General features: G+C 47.2%; 1 protein-coding gene across 4 annotated transcripts in view; it reads left to right on the top strand.

Annotated features, from left to right (window-relative positions):
- The window catches only part of ACBD6 (acyl-CoA binding domain containing 6), an 87,986-nt gene extending 61,821 nt beyond the window's left edge, over nucleotides 1-26,165 (top strand). For 2 of the 4 annotated variants that reach the window (XM_055724824.1, XM_055724821.1), the window contains 2 exons: nucleotides 21,287-21,317; nucleotides 25,534-26,165. In XM_055724824.1, coding sequence (XP_055580799.1) covers nucleotides 21,287-21,317; nucleotides 25,534-25,688 — 186 coding nt within the window. In that variant the 3' untranslated portion in view covers nucleotides 25,689-26,165. The other 2 variants (XM_055724825.1, XM_055724826.1) reach the window with 2 other exon arrangements.
- The last annotated feature ends 572 nt before the right edge of the window (nucleotides 26,166-26,737 follow it).

Here is a 26,737-nt window from a genome sequence, read left to right as displayed (position 1 = left end):
ATTACAGATTTGTGGGTCTTCTGTACTTCTCAGCTGTTTTCAGTCCTTAGTGCATTCACCTGTATCTCGGGGGATTTTTCCTGGAGGAAGCAAAACCCAGAAACAGAATAGTTAGTGGTAAATAGATTAGCATTTACCTGCTTATTTTTGAGTGTGTTTAATACTGTATGTGAGAGGCAGATCACTGGATTTAATGATGAAAGTCTTAATTTAAGAAGCCTGGAAAGCAGTGTTTCTTAAATTTTTACGGGGCAGGCTGAAATCTCCTGACATTATGTTCTAGTGTATTTTTTTAAAATTTTTTTTTTTGCAATTCAACAGTGAGGAAAGGTATAATATAAAGCAATGGATTTGCCAGCATAAATAAAGCTATAATTAGGGGAATCAAGTCTTTACTTTCAGTTTTCTTTTTTGTGGGTATATAAAGATACTAAGAATATCCTCAGAGTAAGAATACTCCTAAGAGTATCTAAGAGAAGAGCGGGAGGACTCCTACAGCGTTCCTCTCTGTAATAGATAGCTGGTCATTTAGCTGTGTATCAAGCAGCCCTTTAGCCCACAGCAGCGTGGGAATTAAGTTAAAATTAACTAGAGTTTGGAAAACAACTAGCACCACTTTATTTGTCCATTTAATTGAATTATATGACACTGTGTAAGTATGCTGACCCACAGACGTAAATTGCTCCACCCTACCCATTTCCCTCCTTAATTCTTTCATGCTAATGGAGCTGATGGGGATGTTGACTGCACAGAGAGAGAGAGGAAAAAAGGCTGGAAATAAAAAAGACCGTTCCAGCCTCGTGCAAACCTTCCCTTTCGGTGAAATGCGTCTGAGTGTCACAGCTGCACTAACTGCGCTGTGATCTTTGTTGCCATTAAGCTGATTATATCTGCTGAAGGATTCATCCAACTAATCCCGCAATGCTGCAACTGGTTGCTTTATATTTAAACACAATTTTTATTTTTTTTCTAAGAAATAAAAGTCAGTTTGGCTTCACTGGACTCTCAAAATGGGTCAGACTGTTACAGGGAGACGCTTATTTTTATGTTTGGTTGGTTAATACAGGAAAATAGGACACATTAACGGGCTCCATGTATTAATGGATGCACTCAGTTTGGGAGAGGTCTGTGCACGCATTAGGACTCGGCAGCGTCTGGCGTAATTTTGGGTGGATGTGCTGGGAAGGTGCTGTGCTGTCACTATACCTTTGGCACTGCATCATTTTGTGTTTTGCCTGTGTGTGCAGACCTTATAGGCAGCAGCTTTGCATCTAACAGCGACTCTAATGAGAGAGATTCTGACAGGTTGGATTGATTTAATTGATTTAATAATCAATTTAAATTTAGTTCTTGGTTATTTTTCTAAGGAAAGGTTGATTTTCATTGGTTAGTAGCCATTAAAATATGTTCATTTGCAGCTAAATATAGCCTTTCTAGTAAATTTAGTTGTTCTTTTTGCTAATCAGGTACACAATGTCTGTCCATGTTTACTTAATTATGTAGTTAAACCTACTTTATTCACATTCTTAATTTTTACATTTGAATCAGGCTAGAAAACAGCAAATGCAGCATTTCTTCTCTGTTAGACTATTAGTTGTTTTGTTTTCTCTTATGCCTGAGTACATCTGAAGGGAAGCTAGAATTTAATTTTTAAAAATCCTTACAAGGAAGATTTTCAAACACTTTTTAAAAACAGATTAAAATCTCATCATAAATATGATGTGTTTAGTTTTGGAAGGGAATTAATAACACACTACTTAACGGAGGTGATGTCTGACACATTCAGGGAGTCAACTTCCCTGGGCAAGTTTTGTTAACAAAATGGAAGATTGAAGGAGCAACTGGAGAAAAACAAAGGCCAAAGATGGGTTTTAATTCTGTCATTAAGCATTCAGTGTTTGATGAAGTTTTATCCTCTTTTCTCATGTTGTCTGTTGTCTACCCTGAGACTTTGGCTGCCCAAGACGCACACTTCCCATAGTCCAGGCAAACTGAATGTGGAAAGAAAATACTGTGCATCCAGTGACATAAATTACAGAGAAGTGTGCATAATGCCGTGATTTTCGTGCAGGGTTCTGCAGTATTCTCTGAATTTCATGTCTTCTAAAAGCTATTCTTTCAGACATAGTGTGCACTACCACTCAGATACTTCTAACTTTTTGCAGTGTTGCTGAGACTGCTGTCATATACAAAAGCATATAGTCATTCTTTCCAGTTCCTCAGGATTTTAAAACTAGTGGTTCTGTTGTCTTGTAGTTAATTTTCATCCGTTAGTATCTGAAGCTGGTCCATTACCTTAAAAGAATAGTTACAGGAGTTTACAGAGTGACTTTACTGCTTTGTAGTTCAACTTTCTTTAGAAAGTAGGCATCAGACCTGTGCTGCTTGAAAAGATGCATAATTTTTCATTTAATTGTAGTGATTTTATGGAATTGTATTCTGTTGAGCCATTGCTTAGGTTGCCCTAACTTCAGAAATGTTAAGGGAGTATTTTTTATTTTAGCAGGGGGAAAAAGCATGGAATTTCATCCCTCCTAGGCAGCAATTGTAACTAACGTTACTGCGGTTTCATAGGAGCTTCTAGAAAAGAATCGTTTAACAATTCCAAGTCCAACTTTTCATATAAGCTTTAAGGTCCCATTGAAGTTGGTTGAACACAGTATATTAGTTCCTTTTGGATATTTTTTTTTAACATCTAGTTTTCAATTAACCAAGACTTCTAAAGCTGCCTGCAAGCAGTCCTCAATAAAAATGGAAGAAGACTGAAGATAACCATCCAGAAGGCATGTGCCAGCGTGCCAACCCAGTTGTGGTGGGTCTCCTTAGCAGCTGGGAAGGTCTCAGTTCACAGCTTACGGTTTCCAATTTTTGGCTCTTCGTTATTTTTTTTTCCTCCCATATTACTCAATGAAGGCAAGATTCTCACTAAATGTAGGCTTAGGTGAAGACAGATCTTAAAAGAAGAGGGAAGACCTTGTGTGGGAAAGGACAGCATGTCCTGATAGTCCCAGCGTAGTGCTGGGAGCTCAGCATCCTGAAACTAATCCCAGCTGTGGGCTGTGTTCCACATTTGACCTTGAGGAAGTCAGACAGTGGGTTTTTTTGTGTGTCTCGGTTTCTGTAACGAACATGGGAATACTATGTACATATATCCCTGGGTCTTGCCTAGATTAATAAATCAATATTTGTAAAGTAAGCCTTGATAAATGCTAACTGTATTAATACGTGTACTTGAACCTTGCACAGAACTTTGGAAATGTGTCTGCGTTTCTGCATGCAAGTGGCTGGAGTACGTCGGGACCCTGGGCCGGGGTGGTCAGCAGCGAGACACCAGTTGGGGTTGTTTTCTTCCTCCCAAGGGACTGCCTGTAGCACATATCTGCAAGAAGGTCTTGAATACAACTTTTCCACTTAACATGCTCCCCCATCACCCACTGTCAGCAATGAGATTAAATTCTGTGCGACTGCAGAGGACGTTGCATGATTAAAATCCTCTTTTAGAAATTAATATGTACCATCGCTCTATAGTACTGTGCCCCTTCTCGGAGAAGGGTATTGTCTCCTGAGCACTCAAGGTGTGAAAAGCCACCAAGTGAAGCTATCTATCTTTGAATTTTATGCTGTTGCACAGTTGCTCTGATGACAGCTACAACTGCATAAAATCATAGGGACCTGGGGGCTTCTCCCTTCGCAGGGTCATGGCGATGTGGGGTAAGTTTTGCAGAACAAGCCATAGAATAGCTAAAAGAGTGCTTGAACTAGAAGTCCTCCTTACAGCAGGAAGGGTTTCCTGAGGGAGAAGGATGGTCAAAGTCCACATTCACCTTAGGGAGCATCTCCTATAACTGAGTATTCTGGAAAAAAAACCCAAACCAAACCAAAAAACCACTTTGTCCCCAGATACTGCACAGCTTTTCCTTACCTTGCTGCCTGTGTCAGCCCAGACAAATAACAGTAATCAGTGCATTTGCATATCCAAATGCAGTCTTCATTAGGCATCAGACATTGATGCAGTCCACAGAAGGACTTTACTTCCATAAACTTTGCATGCTCTTGGTCGATAATGTTTAGATGCGCAGGGCTGCTGTTTTCAGTGCAAATTGAAGTTCTTGAGTCATTTGGGTTCTGCTTTAGTTGCTGGGAGGCTTTGGGGCATGATCAGGGTGTGCCATAGGGTGAGTTCTCCTGAATGAATTGATGCTTTTCTGGAGGAGTTTTCTGGAAACAAGCAGCTGATATTTGAATATCCACATTTAATGTGGCTAGCAGGCTTCATGTTGCTTTGCAGAAAGCTGCAGCAGAAGTGGCTGGCTCTGCTGAGAGGTCTCATTTTCCACTCACACGTCCTTGGTAGCTGTAGCATGAATGTGATTTCTACCAATTTAAATCCAGTAGTGAACCTGGTGTTCTGAATCCCTGTTTAACGCTTCAGTCCTGATTGGTAAGTGCAAATATATTTGCTGGTGCGATTATCTACCAACTGAGAAAGTGCTGATGTTGCCAGCCCACCCCATGGGGCTGGTGTCCATGGGAGAGTTCTCCTGCCCCTGTAGGGACACTCCTGTGGACAGGGGTTTGCCCTACCAGACCCCAAGGCTCCTTTTTAAAAGCTCTCTTATTCCAGCCCTTGCCAGCTGGGATAGGAGGTGAGAATAGGAACTGTGTCTTTTTTTACGGCAATTAGTATTTTGTCTTGGAGCTGGCTTAGTGAAGACTGAAGAGATGTTCTCAGGTTTGTTCAGGGCTCCTTCAACTGCAAGAGATTGCTTTTAGGTCACTGTTATCAGATGGAAATCAGTGAGGAGGATGTTAATCTTTTCCCCTTTATCATTCTTTTACAGTGTGTGAAGAAAATTTTGAAACGGTTTGTTTTAGAAGGAAGGAGGAGAATGCATCTTTAAAGACGGAAGTCCTAGTTTTTATCTATTCATTTTATTCTAGCTAAAACTATGTATTTCAGAGAGAGAAATCTCATGTGATGGAATGACTTTTCTTGTGAGAACCTGTAAAATAGTGCCTTTACTTGCTGTTAAAGTTTGCCTGGCATTTGAGTTTAAAGTGCTCTTGTTAGGGCACTCCTCCTGCAGTGCCTTCAGTGGGCGATGGACAGCACGTCCACCCCTGTTGCCAAGGCTGGCAAACAAGACCTCTTGTGAAATTAGGTTTTACTAGGTTAGACCTTCTTAGCTTTTTCTAATCTCAAAAAAAAAAAAAAAAAGCAGGAACTTCTCGACATCATGAAGAAGTCTTTAAAAAACATAACGGTTGCAAACGTTTTTCTTCCCTGTGTCAGTAGAAGTGAGCTTTTTAACTATTGATCTTTTCCTGGAGTATGTTTTCTCTGCCAGCTTCCCATTGTGTTTTATTCTTCTTTCCCTGAGTTGTACATCAGACATCAAAGGGCTCTAGCGATGTGATTTCTTCAGATCCATTGGTGTAGCATTTTTCTGTGCTTCAAGCAGCTTGATCATCTCCCTCAATTTCCTGATTTGCTGCAAGAGGGCCCTGGCTTATTGCTAGTGATTGTGCAGGAGCAGTGGGATTTAAGAGGAGTTTATGTCTCTTCAAGTCCCTTAGTCCTGTTGCATTCTTAAAAGTTAATTCAGCATGCCTTGGAGAAATAGCTGTCTTCAGAAGTGTGCACACTGACTGACGCAGGTATACAGGCTAAGGGGTCCAGGTGAAAAATGATCACATAGGTTTGCAAGGTGGGCATGTGTCCGGTGTGTCAGCACAGGCTGGAGATGGACCTTTCCTGCTGGACTAGGGTCCTGAGCATGCTGCTGTGTTCCCTGGCCTGCATCGCAGGTTGGGAAGTGGGGAAAAAAACCCGAGTCCTTTTTCTAAGGCTGGGTCTGAAATACCTGCTGGAAGGAAGCGTCGATGTACTTTTGTTTATTCCTCTGTAGGACTTACTCCCCATTTGTGTCTGATGTGATCTTTGGAATTAGATGCAATTCGGGCATTGTGTATGGTGGCCTTAAGGCATCTGTGCCTTTTTAGACTGTACTTTTTCATCTATAGACAATGCAATGAAGTTGTTGTCGGGCTCTGCAGACTGGTGCACGGGAGCTGTTCTCATCCCGTCATTCAGTCCCTGTTGCTGAAGCATATGCCGTAACTCCTGCTCTCCTGACCTGCCTGAGTACAGCTGCCGAGCCTCAGGCACATGGCTCTGCTTCGGCTTCATTCCCCTTGGATAGCTTGAGGCACAGGGACAAGTGCCCCAGCTGGAAGGCCCATGACATATTCCCCATTTGACAGGTGGGGAAACTGAGGCACAGAATAGTTGGGGTTTAGCCACCATTTATCATCAGTGCTCCTTCTTCCCACACTGTGCCTTCCCCATCTCTGTAGGGAAGAAGGGCTGCAGTTAAGACTCTGAACAGGGATACTTTTGCCACAGGGACTGGATTATGTGGCAGACTGGATTTGTGCCTGCTGCTTCATGTTCTGAACGTGTGTTTCTGCTAAAGCCTTTCCCTGGCTGCTGGCAGGCTCCTGGATTCCAAGAGCTCAGTCCCATTTTTCCTTCAAAAAACAGAGGATCTGGGGGAATTTAGAAGAACACTAACTCAAAGCGGACACGTTGTTTCCAAAATTGAATCTGGCTTTCCACAGCTTTTAGCAGAAAGGTTGATTTGGGTCAAAAATAATGCAAACACTTGTGTAGGCCATTTAACGTTTAGTTTATGGACCTGTTAAGGCAGCAAGATAATCCCTTTAGATTACCCGTGTAATTCCTAGTGAATATTTATTTTAAAGTGACTTTGGTGCCCTTAGTCATTAGCAAAGGTTAGTAATGCATCTTACAGCTGCCAGACTCAATACAACAGCATTTGTCAATGGGAGGGTTACTCCTTTTGTTTCCTTTTTTTGTTTTGTTTGTTTTTTAACATTTCTCCAACTCTTGCTGGCTTAATCCCATGAGCTCACCTCTAATCACGGGGAAGCGTCCAAGCTGCCTTTGCCATGTTGACTTCCACTTGAGCGAGGCTAAGGAGGGTGCCTAATCCTGGGCTTTTCTCCTGGCTGCCGAGGGTGTTGGGTACACAGCCTGCGTGGGCTGCGGGGGGGAGGATGGAGTGTGCTGTGGGTTCAAGGACACGCTCCCGCTTTAATGTGCGCAGACATGCTCCCGCTCGCTCTCTGATTGGCAAGGTTAACTCTGAGAGGCTGCAGCTTTTTAAACTGATTTGATTAGACCACTACTTTATCCCATTCCCTCCCCCACCACTTGGCCCACCACCTCCTGATCCTTTTAACACAGCCCTTGGTCCAATAACCAGCCAGTCTGATATTTCCCCCCCGCCCCCCCCCTTTTTCCGATTTTCGTGCTGAATTTTGACATTTTGTAAAATAGATTAGGCAGCTTTACAGGGAAGATCAAGAGGCAGTGTCAGTCTCAGGGCTGTGTTTTATTTTGACTAGTTAGGAGGCTGGGATTTGCCTCCTCTTCCTCACTTTCCCTGGCTCTGCACCTTTCCCAGCTCTCGGTGTGCACATGTGAGTTCAGGGACAAGAGGATGAGGGCTGACATACACCAGCCTGGATAATCGTTGCCCTACGGTTCATCTTCTCCCTTTAGAACCAGGGCTGGGGAGAATTACACGGTCAGCCCAAAATGACTTAGCACCCCAGGTCCTCTGTTGCGGTGGTATGACGACGCATTCACTTTTTACAAAAAGAAACAGGGACAGCGTGGATAGAGAACTCCCTTATCCTGCAGGAGCAAAATAATGTTGTATTTTAGTAGCGTTTAGTTACTAGTTGGGATTACTCTGGCAGAACAGACCACCCGTAGCTTCCAGTTTACGGGCTGGCCGACAAGCGGAATGGGCTTGGAGGGGCCAGGAGAAGCTGGTTTGGCATTAATGCCCACAGCCGTTGGGATGGTGTTGCGTTAAAGGGGAATGGAATAATTTAGCAGGAAATAGCCCCTCGCTCCCTGCCTTCCAACTCTGTCACCGAGGTGAGAGGTTGGTTGCAGCTAGGGTTAAATTCTAGGTGATGGCCAATTTACTGCTATCAGTCCAGTCTTTTTTTTTTTTATATATACATAGTCCGTTTACTATGTATATTAAATTACCACGGGTCTGGATACACTGGATACAGCCATGGCATGGGTTGAGTGGGCACCAGCCCAGCCTTTGAAGGGTTTGTGACCCTGTTGCTGTCTCTAGCCGGTGTGTGTTAGCGCTTTCTGTGCTGCCGGTTTGCAGTTCTGGTTCTGCCTCCGGTCTGCAGCTTATGTTTGTCATATTAAATACTCCAGGGGTATCTGGAGCCTTGCGTACGTAAGTGCCTCTTCCCAAGTCTCTCTAGTCCTCCTATAAATACGTGAATAAAGCCTATAAATTACAGACTCTCTCAAAACCAGAGAGCCCCAACTCACAGAACCGGATTACTGGAGAGTGACCGTCACTGCTGAGTTTTTGGGAATCCCAGACTGATCCAGGAGAAGCTGCTTCTCATCTCGTTGTCACTTGCCCGTTTGTTTCACCAGAGCTGATCTAAAGTGGCCTGGGTGCTGGCAGGGACCAAATCCAGCAAACAGGACTGACCCTACAGAGTCACCCTGGTGAAACAGCACAGAATATAGACAATCCCCTGCACGCAATGTATTAAACCTTGACATACTGCATTACTTAAGAGGTCTCCGGGAAAATTAAAACCCTTTTGACTGGGTTTTGCAATGCAGGGAAAATTTTAGTGACATTTAAAAGGTTTCTCTTGTGTTCCTCTAATGGGATAAATAAAAAAAGGCTTGTTTTAGGCCAGCAAATGGGGGGACAATCCAATTTCCCTGATTCCATCAAGACACTCTTAAAGCATTAGCTTGTGCAGTTTTAAAAAAACCCACAACAGACTGACCCCTCTGCCTGATGGCTTTGAAAAGTGTCCTGATGTGGAGGTATTTATCCTACACAACATGCTTCATCGAGGCACTCCAGCAGTGCTCCTAAATATACTCCTTTGTTAGTAAACTATTTAGGAGGACAGCATGCACACAAGGAAACACAAACACCGGTTTATTATTTACTGAGGCAATCCATGCTGGGGCTGTGCTCAGAGGCTAATGTGTGATGACGTGCTCTTTAAATTTCGTACTTGGAAGAGAAAGAAGATGGCATTAACTAGTAATGTTTCTGAGGAAAGGCCGAAACCTAAGCATGCCCTTAACTTTGTTTTTAAGCGTAGTTTTGGCTCGAAATACATAAAGATTCCCCCACGGCACATTATATTTGCAGTTTGTTTCCATCAGTCAGGAAGATTAATGTATCAACACTTACTTCGGAGGGGGCTCTGGGGATTGATAATGGGAGATAGGAAGCCTTTCACCTCGAGGTCACTGGTTCAGCTCTGCCCCACGTCGGTCGCCACCACCAGTACATGCCATCTGCTCCTCCCCAGCCATCCACCCAGTATGAAATGGGCTGGTCCCAGTTCTGGGTGCTGAGGACAGATGTCCGGGTCCCAGCAGGCTCCCTGTGCTGCTTTAGTAGGAAATGGGACGGACCCGCTCAGCTCAGCCCCAGATGTGACTGCAGCCCCAGCCTTTGGCTCGGGCTGAGCACCACCCAGGGAACTTGACCTTCTGCCACGCTTGTACGACCCATGAATGGCAAAACTGTGATTCCTGCCCTGTGCAGAGTAACTCATTCAAAAAGCAGGACGTCCCTGAACATAAATCTGTCCGTTACAAAGTTGGCCATGGTTTTCCCTGGTTATCTCCAGCTCCTGCTGAATTTCATTAGGAACACCTCTATTATACAGCACAAGGAGGAAGCAAGTGCTGCCTCTAGACTTTGAAAGAGCCCTTTAAAGTGAGGATAGTTTTGCATCTCACTAAACAAGTAATGACAGACCAGACTGCAAATACTTAGTTCAGCTTTATTTTAATAGCAACGTGGCTCCATCGAGAAATCCCAGTTACTGATTTAGTGTGATGCCCTGAGGCAGTTTTCTCCAGACATTTTTCCTTTTTTCTTTAGCATTGGCACTTTATTAATAGCGGTTCGGAAACCTGACTGTCTGTGAATAAGCAGCACCAATAAATGTTTTCCCTCTCTATTTATTTCTCCTTTCTTCCATCAGGAACAAGTCCCAACGATCATAGACTGAGACGAGAGTTTTCAGAGTCTGACATCTAGTTGTACTTGGTGGTGGATGATCAAATGAAAGAGCAGCTTCATGCCTTATAAAATAAAAAATGGTAAATCAGCTACTAATAAAATTCACAGAGGCTGCTAAAAGGCTGTTGGATGTCACAAAACCAGCAACCCTTTGAGGTGATGAGATGGGAGCTTCTTAAATCAACACATGCAGTCAGCTTCTCCCTGGCAGTGGTCCACTTTGGGGCAGGATCCAGGCTCTGATGCCTTCCCCCTCTGGCAGACAGCTGTGAGTGTGCGAACGTCCTCTCTAATTCCAGATTAGCCACAAAGAGGAGTCATCATCCTTAAGAAACAGGCATGCTCGGGAAGGAAGGGCTGTCTGGAGGCTGCAGGGCACAGCACTGTCCTGAGGTGCTTTGAGATGTCCGAGCGAGGTCCCTGGTGTTGGGTTTTTCTAACGAAGCAGAAGAAAGAAGTGTCTTTGAAGCTGTGGGCCAAGGGCCGCTGTAAGTCAGCTCCCTTGCTAGCCCAGGCTTCCCCAAGCTTGGCTTAATAAAATCCAGATCCCATTTAATGAGGTCAGGGGATGCTTCAGATCATCTCAACACCTAAAGTTTTGATTTTGCACGCCAAACCAAGGAAGGTTTATGAGACCAAAATAGAGTCTCCAGAGCCTTCAGCCTCACTGACTTAAAAAAGATCCCTGGGCCATTAGCAGCACCTCTGCCACTCCTGCGGCACATGGACACGTGCAACTTGGCTGTGCTTTTGCTGCAACTGTGCCTGCGGTCGTCAGTCATGATACTGCAGCCTCCCTGCCAGCGCTCCAGCCGCTCCTGCAGGGTTCTGGGCATTTCAGCTGAGCCTGCCTTTGCCCAGTTCCGTGGAAATGAAACTCCTGGGTTCAGACAGGGCGCTGCTTCAGCCTACCCAGGAGTGGTTTCTCTGCTTGCTTTTGGATTGCTTTGTCTCTAGTGGTCACTCGGCTGTCGGCTTTAAAATGTGAGTTTATCCGAAGAGGACCACCTGAAATGCAGAGTGGCAGCTCTTGGTCCATTGTAGTTGACAATTAAAAGTGCAACATCTCCTTGGCCACCCAGGGCTGTGGGTTCAAGCCTGTAGGGTAATTTCCAAAGTCCTGAATCCCTTTAAATAAATATAAGCCATCATTTGCTTTGAAGTCGGGAAGGACTCAGGTGAACTGAGCAATGGCAGCAATTCTGCCGGCTCCTGCTGTCTCCTGTCCAACCTGCTAAATTTAGCAGCCTAATCAAGCTTCCTCCTCTCTCTCTTTAATCAGGTGGAGCAAGTGGCATGTTGACTTGCTGGTTGGCGCTGGATCCTATCCTGCTCGCAGCATTTCCAGCCCCTCGGTAGTGGCCGGGGGAGCCATATGCAGGGGAGCAGCATGTCTGATAGGCCACCGCGGCAGCACTTCCACTTAATCTCTCTGCTCCCATCCACACGTGCTGCCCTGATATCCGACAGCCGGTCCCATGCGGGCACGATGCCAGCAGTGACTTTACAGGCTTTGTGGCAGAGATTATTTAAAGGAGATTAACCCTTCTAAACCCCTTAGATTTTAATTATTTCTGTATGTATTTATAAAACCTGCAGTCTGCTAGTTCCAGGGCACAACTGCCCCAGTCACTATCCTTAACCTGGATTCGTGAATATACAATGCAGCCACATTACAGGACAGGGGCTGGGCTGGACAGGGGTCATTTGACTTATTTATTTATTGCCGTTCTGGAGCAATTCACATCTGGGATGAAAATGAAACATTATGGTTTCAGTTTGTAAAAGGAGCTAATAATTCGAATGACTTTAAAATACTAGCACTAATACTGCATTAATTGAATTGTTTGAGTCAATGTGGCATCTCTCGCTAATTGTTTTGGTCAAGGCAGCTCTGTCATTAATGCATAGTGTTGCCTCCCCACGGCCCGTGTGGTGAACACGGAGCACCCTGCATCTCTGCAGACAGGGCTCTATAGGGTTGATGTATTGGCAGCCAGGAGAGGGAAGGCCTCTTCCTTTCGTTCAGTGTCCTAGCAAGTTTTTTATATGCATATTGATGTCGTGAAATCACGAAGTCTGGAAAACTGTCGTGGCTAGCAGGTACTGTTAAAAGGAGGGGGAAAAAAAGGGGGGGGGTGTGCACCCGCATCCTTTCATGCTTTCTCTCCTATTTGTCACGTTAGTGCTGGGCTAATTAGTTTTTTAGAGTCAAGGAGTGATGGAGGTAATGTTTCCGCTCTGCATGTGAGCTGTAAAATCCAAATGAAACTGGAAATACCTTATTTCTGCTTCACAGAACAACCTGGCTGACCTGAGATGATACACACCTTGCAGAGGTGGGAAAGCCGGTTAAAGAGTTGGTAAGCTATTGTTGCCACTGAGACTGTCACATCAGAGATGCGCCAGAGGCCACCTCTCAATATGGGGTACAGTCCTGGCATGAGTGCTGTAGCTCTGTTCCTGTATATTCTAGGGTTGCTGCTGAAAAAAATGACAGTATTTAAATGTATATCTGCCTGTTTTGTAAATGCAGGCATAAAAGGTGGCTGTTGGAAGGAAACAAAACCCACAGCATTATGGACCCCAGTGACCTGAGGCAAAAATAGGTCATTTTGGATACATTTCTTAAAATCAGGTGATTTTTATTTATTCTTGTCTCCTGAGCAAGGAAACAAATGCAGGCAGTGCCAAGGAGTCCATAAATAAATTTTGTTCTTGGAGAATCTCTTTAATATGCACACGGTCCTGCTTCTGTAGTAGTGAACATTTGACCAGTAGCAATTAATTTCTTATCACAGTCTTTCTATGAGGTAAGAAAACATTAGTGTCTCCATTAGGAGGTGGAGAACGGGAGCTCTCCGAGAGCAAATGATGTGCCTTGCTTCTGTGCCCTGCCCCACAGCTTGCCAAGAGCTGCTGGAGGGAGAGAGCCTTGCAGCGATGCCTCTCCGGCAACGCGGCTGGATGCTCCTCTCCAGGTGGATCTCTCCTCCTAATCAAATGATAGACTCGGAAAACGCTCAATAGCTGTATATTTCAGAATAAATATCGTTAAGCTAATGAATTTTCCACCACTTACTGTGAAGCATACAGTATTTCCTTTAATGGCAGGTGGTAAAATAGAGAGTAATAATAAAAAAAAAATAATAAATTAAGGTGCCTGGTATAAATCTCTCCTGTCTAGAAAGGATGAAAAGAGGGCTTCTTACAAAACCAGCCTTACGGAAAATAACATGTGATCCCATGGCATGTAGATGATTAGGCAAAGCGTCCCAAAGGTTAATACATCTTTTCTCATTCAAATGGCTGTGATCTTGAGCTGAAAGTGCCGGACCTGTGCCTTCAGCTGTGTGCCCTGGGGAGGGGGAACAGGGAAGCAAAGGGTTAAATTTCGGGGCTGTAGAAGCAGATTGTGTTTTCCTTCTATGATGTGGGCTGACAAGACATCAGTATTCTATTCATCTGTTGGGAATTAGGCTGTTAATCCAATCAATGACTCTTGAGCTAGCTGCAGCCTGCCTCCCCACTGGGGAACAATCGGATCAGACGGGAGATTGTTTAAGAGCACAGCGCGGTCCCAGTGTCAGGTGGAATTTCCAAGCGTTCCCTAGTGAATTGGGGATGGGAAAGCTGTCTCAGCCCATTTATCCTGCCCCTTAAATAACCAGGTATCTGCTTCAGCCACACTAAAGTGATAAAGCAGTACAAGAGCTGCTAACTTTTACATGGGGAGGGGGCAGGGAAACACCCTGAGAAATGCGATTTTAGCATCTTGCCTTTAGGAATATTGTCCTGTTTGCCGCCTGCGATGGCGTTTGCATAGTTTTGTTGGAGGCTGCTGGCTCAGCTGCAGCGCTGTGACACTTGTTACAGCTCTAGGCACTGGCTCTTGATCCCTGGGCTGAGGAAGCCCGCAGCTTCCTGGCAGCTTTTCTATTGCACCAGCGCACTTGGGTTTTGATGAGCAGCAAGATGCCTGGTGCTGGAGGGAACAGGCAGCAGCAAATATTCTTTGGAGCAACCTGTAAACATGTACGTACAAATACACCGCTGTGCATGGAGTGACGGCTGCAAATAGGGATGAAAATGCTAAACAAGAAAACAGCCCGGAGAGTTTCGGTGTCGCTGCGCGAGCCGCTGTATAGATTCAGAAATGGGTTTGTTCTGCAATTAAAGACAGCCACGTCTGCGGCGGGATATTGAGAGTCTGTATCTGTGCCAGCAGCACTACACGCTGATGATAGTAGATGTGATAAATCCCACTGAAATTGCACTTGGAAATTTAGGTACACCACCAGTTAGAAACTAGGGCGATGAGGGATTAGCGTAACCCTGGCACACTGAACTCCTCGGGCCGGTGGCGTTTGGGTGCATTAGCAGACGCAGGCTCCGGGAGGGAGGGGGTGGCAGCTCCTGAGCCTCGTATTCTCTCTGAGCTTTCTTAGATCTGGTTTTGACAGCAGCCTTGCAAAGTGGAGGGCTCCTCCAAATTAGTGCACCTAAATGAATGAGCTCAAGCAGCGAATATGAATAGGGAGGTCCCCAGACAGAAAGATCCCCAGCTCGGAGGCTTGGCTTTAAAGGGCTTCAGCATCCCTCTTCCCTTGATCATAATTTTGAATCAAACAAAAGCTAATGCAATTTTCTTTGCCTTTCACTAGCAGATTGTGCTGTAAGGGTTCATGCCATTAGAAATGTAATAATTGCTTCTCTATGCAGATCTAATTTATCTGTGAGGCACTTAGAAGATAGGCCAAATGATAGCCTGGCAGGTAGGCGCTGGAGAAGGGCCCAAGAGGTGATGATAAAGATCTGTCTAGCACCTTCCATCCCTACGGCTGTCTGCCCGGCACAGTGCAGGAAGAGGTCTGAATGGAGGGGAAGGGGACAGAGGAATGAGCTCGGGGAAGTGGACAGCTCACTAGGAGAGGGGTCCCCGCCAAGCCTGCCCACATGCAAGGGAGGTGGGTGGAAAAGTTCATTGAGGAGCCAAACTTACAGGATACCTGAGCCCTGCACTTGTCAGCCTGAGCTATTTGCAGTCCCCAAATAGCAGCCGTTCATGACCAGCGCGTGGATTTTGGTTTTGCTTCTGTCAGAGGTTGCTCTCTATCCTTTGTCCCACAGTGTTGGTCCTCGGGGAGTGCCTGAGCCACCTTCGAGCTGGCACCAAGGATGCACATGGTGATGTCTCACAACAGCCTATACTTAACATCAACAACTGCAACCTTACAAGCATTTCACAAGCACCAGCTAACTAATTATCCTTGTGTGGGCCAGCCAGTCTAAAACAGCAGGTGAAAGTAAGCGGGCACAAGTATATTTTGGCTTAGCAAAATCAAAAGCTGAAAAACGGGGAGAAAACATAAAGATCTGCTTTATTTTTCTAGGGTCCGAGCTATTTGGGACTCTAGATGCTTTGGCACAAAGCTGTTAGATGGTCTTGTTTCTCAGATTGCACTGTCGCTGGCATCGCTTTATGGCTCAGGAAACAACTAGAAGCAAAAGTCTATTTGCATGTGGGGGCCTACTGGTTTAAGGTAGGGATTTTAAAAGAACAGGATCAAATTCCAAACTAAATTCCATTGCTTTTCTGTGCCAACATTTGCACACACAGCGATCCACTCATCTAGCTCCTTCAGTTGGACAAGCATTCATTTTACATGTGTTGATATACGTGTCCAAACCTAGGCTGCTGTGTGCAAAAGCAGCGTGTAAATGAAAATAAAAGCTGTGCTGGGGCCATCTACTGAATTGTCTGGTGGAGTCTGAACCAGTTATATTAGCCTGCATTGCCTGGTTTTACATATTGGTGGGTATTAGCATGTAAATTCTGGTATGCTTTTAGCTGTAGTCACGCCCTCAGTTGTCTTGGGGATAAAATTTCAGGGAAAGAAAAAGAAGGTGATGAGGTTAAAGTAAATTGTTGGGATGTTGAAGTGTAAAGTGGAAATAAATGAGAAATAAAACCCTTTTTAAAAGTGGAGGGAAGTATTTTCTTGCTATTTTTCATCTCCCTGGCTTGAGTGAGTGTGTGTCGTGAGGCTGCAGAGATTTAGATTTACAGCTCCTAAGCACCAGTGCTTGTTCGGAGGCTGTATTATTCTAGCCTTTTCTATTCACTCACCTTCTAAAGATGTAGTGTAAATATTTATCTTCCCTCCGGCCCATCCGTGCTGCCCAGAACCCAGTGCTGTTAAACACTCTTATCACCTCATCGGTCTTATCTCCTGTGATCCCTGCCAACATTGGGAGTGCGCCGATGGGAACAAGTGTGCACCTTCAAAAGTGCCACAAATGAACAGAAAGAAGAGGTGATGCGGGGAAAGAATACCTTAAAATAAAGGGTGCTTGTGCTATCCCCTCAAAAGAGCAATGTCTGTGTTTCCTACTGCGCTTTTCCTGCTCATCGTGTCTATGCTTGGAGATGTGATTGAAGGCACAGAGCTGAGGGCTCAGTGTGGGCCAGCACCCGAGGAGGTATGGGGTCCCGTACAGACCCCTGCAGCTGGTGTGGAGGGCTGTCCAGCCCCAGCTTCATCACCGATATGGGGTCTGGCTGGACCAAAGCTCACCCAGGTCACCAGCGTGGTTTTGGTTTTCCTCTTTTGCGCTAAATAAAACAGAGTAGATGGAGGAAGCGACAGCATCTCCCTTAGGGCTGCCATCCCACTCGCTGAGGTCTCTGCACACACCTGGGAGAGCACATGAGGCAGGTCTGGAAGATCGATGTTTAGATAACACTGTTTTAAAAACTGTCCCCTGAAACCAGCACAGTGGAACACCGGCTCGTCAGGGTCTGCTTACCGTGGCAGAGCAGCAGCAGTCAGGTTTTATAGCGCGTGCAGCAGCTCAGCAGGGCTCAGCCATGCCATTTCCATGTCTCTGCCCCTCAGTCCAGAAACCTTGTGTTAGGTTAAGCAGGGTACAGAAATTCCCAAGGAATGAACATGGGATGGCAACACCGATATAATCCTATCACTTATAAGACAAAATTGACGTGCAGTAGCCATAGTACCACTTAACGGATAAGACAGTTGGTCCATCTGCGCTCGGTCCATCTTCTCTCATTTCTCTTGCTTAAATTTCTCAGGAGCAGAACAAAATCCTGTTATCCAATAAGTTACCCACTGGTAGTTGGATTTTCATTGAGTGACATCTGTCGCAGACCATGGATGTGGGAGGTACTGGTGATTTTGTAGCATCTTTTGTTTTGAGGGGGTTGGTAAATGTGGACATTCGGTTTTAGTTTTGAAGTATTTGGAAACGCTCTCATGTCCCTTGAAGGCCGTGCAGCTTGACTGTCATCCTGATGTGGCCAGTTGTGCCAGCAGGCTGTAAAAGTCACCAGGGATGGCACGCAGCATTGAGAGGAAAGAGGAGAGCTTGGAATTGATCTGTTGTTGGTCAGTGACTTGCAAGTATGGGACTGAGTGTCCTGCATTTGAGTGTGTAATGGTCTTTCCTTCATTTCTGGTCACCTTCTCTCTGCCTGGATGGGTTCTGCCATTTCCACAAGCTCCTCCTTTGTGTAGACAGGATATTGCTAAAAGGGCTCAGGGGCAGGAACCTGCCAGTGCCTGGCAAGCCGAAAGCAAAGCTTTACAGAAACACGTAATACTGCTTTGAGCCTGGCCTTTTCCCCCTTTTGTGTTGAAGTTCACTGAATCAGAGCACTGATTTCCTCCTTTTTAACCTGTCGCATTGATGTTGTTCCAGCTAACACATGGATGAAAGGGCGTTTCTCAGAGGCATCCTGGCATAGAGCAGAGCTTGGTGTTGGCCCCAGAGCTGCCCATCACTTATTCTGCACTCCCTGACATCAGCTCCCCTACTCAACACCTTCTCTTTGTGCTCCTGTCACACTACAGAAGCTCATATTGCGGGGGGGAAGTCTAAATTTTTTTAACATGCCTTAGCACAGAAATGATAATATACCATGATTACCTAACTTTCCATAGGCACAGTTTGGAAATAACTAGTTACAATATTCAGGTTTTTACGTTACAGATTTATGAAATGATTGGTTTCAGTGTATATCAGTGGAATCTAGGTCTTGGTGTACTTGCAGCTCTGTATGATTTACATTGCTGTAATCAGAAAGCTAAATGGGAGAGAGAAGAAGTGAACAGTCACAACAAACATCCCCCTCCAACTCGGTGTTTTGTATAAAATAAGTCAACAAAAATCCTGGTGGCTTTCAATGGAGAAAAATTATCTGCCCCTGCTTGTAAGACAGATGAGCAAAATGGTCCATCGGATCACTGCCAGCATCTCTGCACTCCTCCCAGCTGTGGAGGATGCGATCGGGACATCCTGCTCCTGACCAGTGCCAGCGCCCCCGGGCCAGGCAGTGACAGTTACCAGTGTCCTGGGCAGGGTGCAGCAGGTTGTCCCTGTCCACTCACCGTTGGGGGTCATTTGTCCTAAGAGAGGCATGTCCTGGCAGAAGGACACACCACACCTTGCATAGGATGCTCCAGAAACCACTGCTTTCTGTTGCACTTTGGGAGGTATCCCTTGCATCACAACCAGCTAGAATTCATCTTAAGACCACTTCTACACGTCTTGTTTTGTTGCAAAACATTTCCAGCGCCTGGTAGACGATACTCATCTCACGTAATTTCCACAATGGGAGCTGTAATCCTCACTTTCACAGCCTGTCTGTGATTAGTTTCCAGGTGTGACCATTTTGCACCGAAGGCTCAGTGTTGCTATACATGGAGCCAAGCGCTGTGCGCAGAGAGGCCAGGCACGTTGGCCTCAGATTAGCCATGGTGCTCCAAAAAGCCAAATCAAAGAGGGATCGGGATCAGCAGCTTCCCAAGGGCATTTCAAGGTCCTTAGTGAGTGACCACGCTAGAGCTTTTTCCATTTACCTGGATTAAAATTTGTCACAGAGGAAACACAAGCAAATAGCGTAGCATCTGAGAAGTATAACAAATAGCATTTGGCCAGCCGTCAGGCTCAAAGCGGGGGGGGGAGAAATCCACAGTTTAAATAAAGTGTAAACAATGTTTGCATAACATGGGATTAATAGTTCTTTTTAAAAACCACACTGGGATTAAAGAGACGCATTTTGTATGCTGGGACTTGCGCTCCCTTCTTAGCCCCATAAATGCCAGAAAGTCCACCTAAGAGAAACAAAAAGCCCTGCTAGCCCGCAGGCTGCTGCTGAAGCAGCAGTGCTTTACGCAGGCCTTTGGAAGAGGAACAAATGGCTGTAGTGTTCCTGGAACGGTCCTACGTATTTTATAAGGAGTTTTGCAGCAAAGCGTTCCCATGGAAAGGCATTTCTGCTGCGCGTCTCCAAGCCCGTTCACCTGCAGGTTTGGTCAGCTGTAATTTTGAAGGCGGGGATGCGGAGGGGAGCTGGCTTCCCATCCCCCAGCACACACAAAACCCGCATATTTGAAAGCCTGCCTTTCCCATAACTCATTTGTAGCGCTCCTGCCTCTTCTTCCCCAGCCCTGCTCCGTATTTTGCTGAAGTCAGTGCCAGCCCTGTCACTCCTCCGAGCAGGCATGTGCTTAAGGACCGCACCGGGGCTCCGGCTCAGATCGGTTACCTTATTAGTGTGGAATAATCAATGGATGCTGCCCTTGATTTCTTCAATTGTTTGCTTTGCGGTATCTTCTAATGACACACATTTGCATTACGCTCCCTACAATTTGGGCAGAAATAGGGTCCTTGAAACAAGGCACCTCCAAACGCTGGTATGAGTGCCATGGATGGGGCATAGTGGCACGTGGGAGGGAAAATCTGAGCCCCCCCCCCCCCCCCCCCTTTGCTCAGAAAAAACGTGAAATGGATGTTCAGGCAGCAAATGCCTGTTAGATCTGGCTTTTCTCTTTTGTCCCTGTTGCTCCTGTGGTTGTCGTGTTGGTGTGGAGTCCCAGAGCAAAGCGTGGCACCTCCCAGCCTGACACACAAGTCATTCCCAGTTCCTCAGCTGAAGGGTTAATATCAAACAGAATAACAGGCTGGGAAACCAGAAGTCTCCAAACAGCTACGGGTGGGAGTTCTACCTGTTCTCCTGTTCTACTTTTCCCTTTCGCCTACTCCAGAATCCACAGCAGAGTGCAGAATTTGCACCTTAATCCCGAAGATGATGGTAATTAAAAACTTAAGTCTCCATAAACAGATGCAAATAAATTAAGGAGGCAAAGAACTGAATTAGAGGCTAATCCTGGTGGGGTAGTGAAAGCAAAGGGGCCGGTAATTCTTTCCTTCTGTTATTTCACCTGTTCTTGTGGCAGGATGAGGCTGTGGCACAGCGAGGTGCCTGAGTTTGCGCTGCTGGACGTGCCACGTGAGCACCAACCGCTCACCGGCAAAGCCCTACCCGTGCTTGCCAAGTCTGGGAAAGGGGACACGCTTCCCAGACCATTGCAGCTGATGCAGTGGCGTACGTGTTAGCTCGAAAAGGGAGCTGCGTGCCAATGTCTTCAAATCATGCGGTTTGCTTTGCCCTTGCGCTGCAGGTGTTTCACAAGGATGAGTTCAGCCACCGGCTTTCATTCCCGAGCGCTCTGCGTAGCCCTTTCCCTGCTGTCATCCTGCAGGGATGCCAGCAGCCCAACAGAAATGACTTGGGCTTCGGGTCCACCTTTGGCCAGACCTGAATTCAGAAGAGCAGGGACCTAAGATTTATTCAGATGGAAGAAAAGTGGGATTATTTTTTTTCCCCCTGTGTGCTCCTTGGTGCTGAAGAGTGCAGCACACTGAGCTGTGCCAGTCTCCCGGTGCTTTACCCTTCTCTTGAGCAGCTGCCCAAAGCTGGGCTTGCACAGAACCATCTTGCACTAAAGCACCAGGTTTAGTGAGGGTCCCAAAGCAAGGCTGTAGGACTGAAATCCTTCATTTTTATGGGCTGGAAGTGATAACGCTATGAACTGAATTATACTTACGTCATGACGTGATCCACACACTCTGATGGGTGGATAGATACTGATTATCCGTCAATATGGATTGATGGTGGAATGGTGACTCAAAGCCTAACTGCCAGGTAGCTGAGTGTCCCGGGCTGTTTGTCTAGTCAATTAAAATATCACTGTGATTCAGCTTATTTATTGGAAACTGGGATTTACTTGTATCCGCACAACGTTACCTGTACCTCTAATAACCAGTCTCTGTCTCTCTTTCAGGACGGGGAAGGCCAGACTGCACTCCATTACGGTAAGCTGCCTTTCAGCTTGGTTGCTCCCTCTTCACAGGATGGATTTGCAGCTGGAGTAAATGGTCTATGTACAGAAAGCAAATTTCAGCAGAAATATGAGCAGGGAATCTGGATTTGGTTAACCAGCAGCTACCTCCACTGGCAAATCCCAGCACAGTATGAATAAGAGCGCTGGGAGAAGCAGCGAGGAAGACGGCTGGCCTCCCTTCATTCCCCTTTGCAAATGTCACCCTCAGCCTTCCTTTTCCCCCAGTTGATGATTCACTTTCCGCAGAGTTTTCCCTCTGTGCCTCCAGGACGTGGTTGTGCTACCTCCAGAGCCAGGAGTGGCGCTGGTTAGGGGATGCTAAATCCCTCAGCCATCGCAGGGTGAGAGGAGGCTGGGTACCAGCTTCCCCAGGTTCCGCAGCTGAGGGGAAGGGGCTGAGTGTCCTTCCCCTCATCGTGTCCTGGTGACAAACCTGTGTGATCGCAGCTGAGAGCAGCAGGTTCTCCACTAGCAAAATCAGCAGAGCGAAGTTACAGTTCCTGCCCCTCTTAACAATTAACGTGCTAATTAGATGCGCGATTTTATAGTGATCTTTAATTGAAAGATTGTTCTAGTTCCAAATGAGAAGAGTAGAGACTAAAGTGACACATGCGGTTCTGATGCGCGGGGAATAGGAGAAAAGTATCAATTTAATCTGTATCACTTTTTTTCCCCCAAAATTAAGACATACCCAGTTATTATTTTATACTCTCTCTCGATGCCTGTCAGTGTGTAATTAAGAGCATACTTGTAATTCTCAAGTGTTTGTGTCTTTTTCTCTCTTTCTGATCTCTCCACAAGGACATTAGCAGGATGGCAAATTGCTTTGCAGAACATCAGTGCAAGGCACGGCATTTGGATCTGGATCTAAACTACCAGATTCCAGGGCCCCTGAACCGATCGCTGTAATCACCATGATGTATGATTTCTCCCCATGTGATCTTTCCTGTAGGATACTCTTGTTTTTCAATATTTTATCATTCCGACTGGAGTAGCAAATCTGTTGCTTAGTGCAGCAGTGTCAGCAGAGTGACAGCTTCTGATGCCACATTGCCTCTTCCTCTGCCCAGCTCATGCCACAGTTTGGGCTCTTGCTCTCCTGGGAAGATTCTCTCCCCTGCTCCCAACTCCAGCACTGACACCTGCCTGCTGAGGGGTGCACAGTGGGTTATAGTAGGTCGTGCAAAAGCGTAGTGTGTAAGTTATCCAAGAGCACCTGCTTCAAGCGGGTCCAACATGTGAAAGTAAAAGGTGGATGCATCACCTCCATGTAAATGACGTGCAGGTGGATCCCTCTGGCTGGTGACTGAAGCAGATTGTTTAACACAAACACAACTGATTTAAATAACATTATTTCAAAAATGGTTTCTCTGATCCGCCCTGCCAGCTCGGCTGTTTCAGTAACGACGGTTTAGCAGGGGTTTTTTCCCCCAAATGTTTTAAGTGGTAGAATTTTTTCTTCTTCTTGAGTATTATCCCAGCTCCCCTCCCTGTACATCATCTTTGGGGAAGCCTCTCTGGGTCGGGTGTGCCCACAAGTGCCCTGCTGTCCCTGGCTGACCATCGCTGCGCCCAGGCTGTCCTCGCTCCCTTACTTAGCTGATCTGGTCATAAATCACCCTGATCTTGAAAAGAGCTTGTTAAATGCGTGCATGGGTTGGATTCAAGTGGCTATTGGCCTGAAACTGGAACTCACTGAAAATCTCCTGATACCATCTCAGTAAGCACTTCGTAACCGAGCCATTAATTGCAGCAGAGAGGCATGAGAGCTCCTGTGAAAACTGTCTGTGGCGGTGCTGAGCAGAGCAGTGCTTTTACAAGGCCTTCCCTTTTGTTAGAGGCTGTTTGGGGAAGGGTTAAATCCCATGAGCAAGGCCAGCGAGGCAGCCACTGCTTTTAGGGTGTCTCCATCCCTTTTTATGAGCCAGCGTGGCCTGACAGCTGTCCTTGTGGTGACAGCTCTCCTGATTAGAGCCGGTGTCAAACTGCATCCTGCTGCGGGTTATAAATCCTGCCTCCTTCCGATCGGCGCCGACCCCGGGTTTAATCGGAGGTTAAGCGGAGGCCAGCTGGCAGCACGGTCCGAAGGCACCGGCTCACCAGCGGGACCCACCGCTGGACCCCCTCTCCCCTGGACCAGAGGCAGCGGTCGCTGCTGTGATGATGGGTACGAGCATGGTTTCTCGGCTAAACGGCCCGTTAGTCTTCGTCTCCTCTCCATCCATCCATCCACCCACCCGCTGGGAATACTAAAATCATTGCCGCTGCCTCTCCCAGAGGAAATCAAGGCTTCTCCGAGCACGTGGCCACAGAGTGGGCAGGCTCTGTATCCTCATGGGCGCTCCGGCTTCCCTGCAAAGCACCATCTGTTCGGCTCTTTCTGTGCTGTGGCAGGGCAGTGGGAGGGGACGCTGGAGGGAAAATAAATAATAAAAAAAAAAAAAGAAAGAAAGAAAAAAAAGAAAAGAAATTCATCATCTGAACCCTGAGGATTAATGGAGTCGGAAGGCAAACTGCGCTGAATGGAAATTCATCTTCACCCGTGCCAGTGTCAGGGCTGCCGCTCCGGCCCTTGACAAATCGAGGGTCTTGGGGCGCGATAAATCCAGCAGCTGTGCTCATCCCTGGGGAACGTCCGCAGCCCACTCGAGGACACGGGCTGTCAGCACCCATGGCAGCGGCACCAGACGAGGATGCTGCCTCTCCCCGTGCGGGCACCAGCTCCCCATCCCCAGGAGCTGCCAGCACCAGCGTCCTTGGCACCCCTGGCAGTCTGCTTTCTGCAAGAGTGCTGTGCCCTCGCCCCGGGACACGTCCCCTGGCCCTTTAGCTCAGCTTCATCCACACCCCCACCTGCTTCCTCACCAGCCCCTTGCCCCTTTTGTTCCCCTTTTTTTTAATCTCCTTCAGTATAAGCTCCAATCACACGTCAAATTTATTTTAATTAAACATTGCTGCTTGTCCCTTTGGGTTGGTAGAAAACTGCGGAGTAATGCAGAAGACGCTTTTAATGACTACATTTAACAGCAAAAAAGAGTTGGTCGGTTATGTTGTAAAAGCGCCTGAAATACAGTGAAAACCAGTTGCCACCAATGCAAGAAGAAGCTGCCGGCTGTGCAGTCTCGTAAGGCAGCTTGTGGCTTTGCTAGGGTCTGCATTGCACGGGCTTAAGGGAAAATCCAGGGACTGGGACTTCTGCTGACGTCAGCCAAGCCCAGCTCTTCAATGTTAAGAGTTTTCCTGGTCTTCCTAGTTCTTTTATTTTTGTTTTTTTTTGGTTTTAACATCCTTCAGCCGGGTTGGAGGGGGAGCTGAAAGCTGCCAGGCTGTTACATCCTCGGGACAGGGAAGAGCTCAAGTCAAACTTGATTCTATCTTGACAGAGTAAATCGTGGTTGAAAAAAATAGTTGCTGGTGGAGGTGTGAGTTAGGAATAACAGTGGTGCTACTGGTTGCCCGTGGGCACAGGCACATTCCCTGGAGCTTAGGGCAGGGCCAGCCAGCAGCTAAAAACCATCTGAATTTTCTACAAGGAGAAATGATGGGTGAAAGCCGGGTGTGAGGCAGTACTGATGATGTCCTGCCTGGGACCTGCTCCCTGTGGAGCCCTGGAGGTTCAGGAGGCAACTGAGGAGTAGGGGCTTACCGATACGTTATAAATGAGAAGTGTGTTATAAATTCTGGGTACCAAAGCAAGCAGGCAGTGCTTTCCCAGGTGGCACTCTGGGGCTCTGTGCCATGCTGCAGTTGCACTCTGGGGCCCTTCCCAAGATGTGTCTGCAGTCCTGGGGGCGAAGGAGCATTAGCCAGACTGTGCCCAGGCACCCCGTGCGTCATCCCAGGTGATGCCCGGCAAACCACCTGGCTCCCGGTGGCTCCGTGGCTGAGCTGCGGGCTCTGGGTGATGGCTGCACTGGTCACACCCCCTCGGGACTCCTGGCTTGTCATTTCTTCCACTCTGTCTTGTCTCTTTCCTTTGCACTGTTAAATCCAAAGGCAAGTAATACATTGAGTACCGAACACTGCCCCGAAAAATGATCTGCTCCGCCTGGCCAGGTGCTGAGATGGCATTTTTTGCCTCTGGCACACGCATGGGATGTTGACAGCTACAGCACCGCTCCAGAAACACCCATCACTGCCGCCTCGGGTCAGGCTTCCCAGACTAATCCTTCCCTTTCTCCCTCCAGCTGCCGCCTGTGAGTTTTTGGACATCGTGGAGTTGTTGCTGAAGTCAGGGGCCGACCCTACGCTCCGGGACCAGGAGGGCTGCCTGCCGGAGGAGGTGACAGACTGTAAAGCCATCAGGTCAGCTCTGCAGCAGCACACCGCTGGCCAGACCTAACCCGCGGCCAACGCGGTGCCCAGGACAGAGATGCTCCGCAATAACGCCCCTTCTCTTCCCCCGCTGCCCTCCGGAACACCTCAGGATCCGAAGGGGAGCTTTTAGAGCACAGGGTCTGGGTGGGCTCGCCAGCACCAGAGCTGGCTGGCTGAGCGCATATCCTGAGCAGGATGGGAGCAGGGTTTTGCATGTTCTGACATTTATCAGTATTTGGGGGGGTGGGGGGGGGGTGGGGGGCAGCAGGGGAGGGGGAGAGGGCCTCGAGAAGGCCCCAGTTACTGGTTTAACATATTAAACACAAGTACTGGATCAGATGTCTCACCTGTCAGCCTGTGCTGACTGGTCGGCTCCTCTGTAGGGAGGGCTGCTGGGCCAGGTGAGATGCTCATCTCTACCATTTGGTTGGGTTTTGGCTTATTTTCTTTTCCCGTGGGTCCAAACAAAATATTATAAATAAAAGCACAGTGTTGGGTCACAGCCTCTGTGTGTTTTTCATGCAGGGAGTGGCTTGATTCCCCAGAAGCAATATAAGGGTGGGAGGCAGCTCAGCGCTGTCACAGCCCTTGGAAAGCTCTGCTCAAGCCCTCATCCTGGGAAGAGGGGACTACGAAAGGCAGCAGGGACACACAGCTGTCTGTCCGTCCCTCTGGTTCACACCTAACGCGTGTAAGATGAGTGCTTTATGGATAACCAGCCTCTCCAAGCTGACAGGACTTGTACCACATCACACAACCACTTTGCTGAATTAAACAGCGTTAAAACTCCACCTCCATCAGCAGCTCCGGGTCCCCCCCGTCACGTGCCAGTCCCCAGGGTGGCTCATTCAGGGCTGGGGTTTTGTAACAGCTGGGCACAGACAGAAACTTGCACTTGCCCTGTCACCCTGTGGGCCTGTCTTGGTCATTTCATATTCCTCCCAGCTGGCCAAATACCCAGAAAGTGAGAAAGATGTGCGAAGCCTGGGGTGCTGGAGTGAGGTGGGATGCTCGTGGGGCTTACTGCTTCCTCATCGGGATCTACTGGGCTGTGCCGGTGGGTCCAGGGGAGCT

This window comes from Falco cherrug, chromosome 12 (assembly GCF_023634085.1).
Source record: "Falco cherrug isolate bFalChe1 chromosome 12, bFalChe1.pri, whole genome shotgun sequence".
In the NCBI taxonomy this organism is placed as follows: domain Eukaryota; kingdom Metazoa; phylum Chordata; class Aves; order Falconiformes; family Falconidae; genus Falco; species Falco cherrug.
The sequence above is the reverse complement of the archived record's forward strand: the minus strand, read 5'-3'. Positions and strand labels throughout refer to the sequence as shown.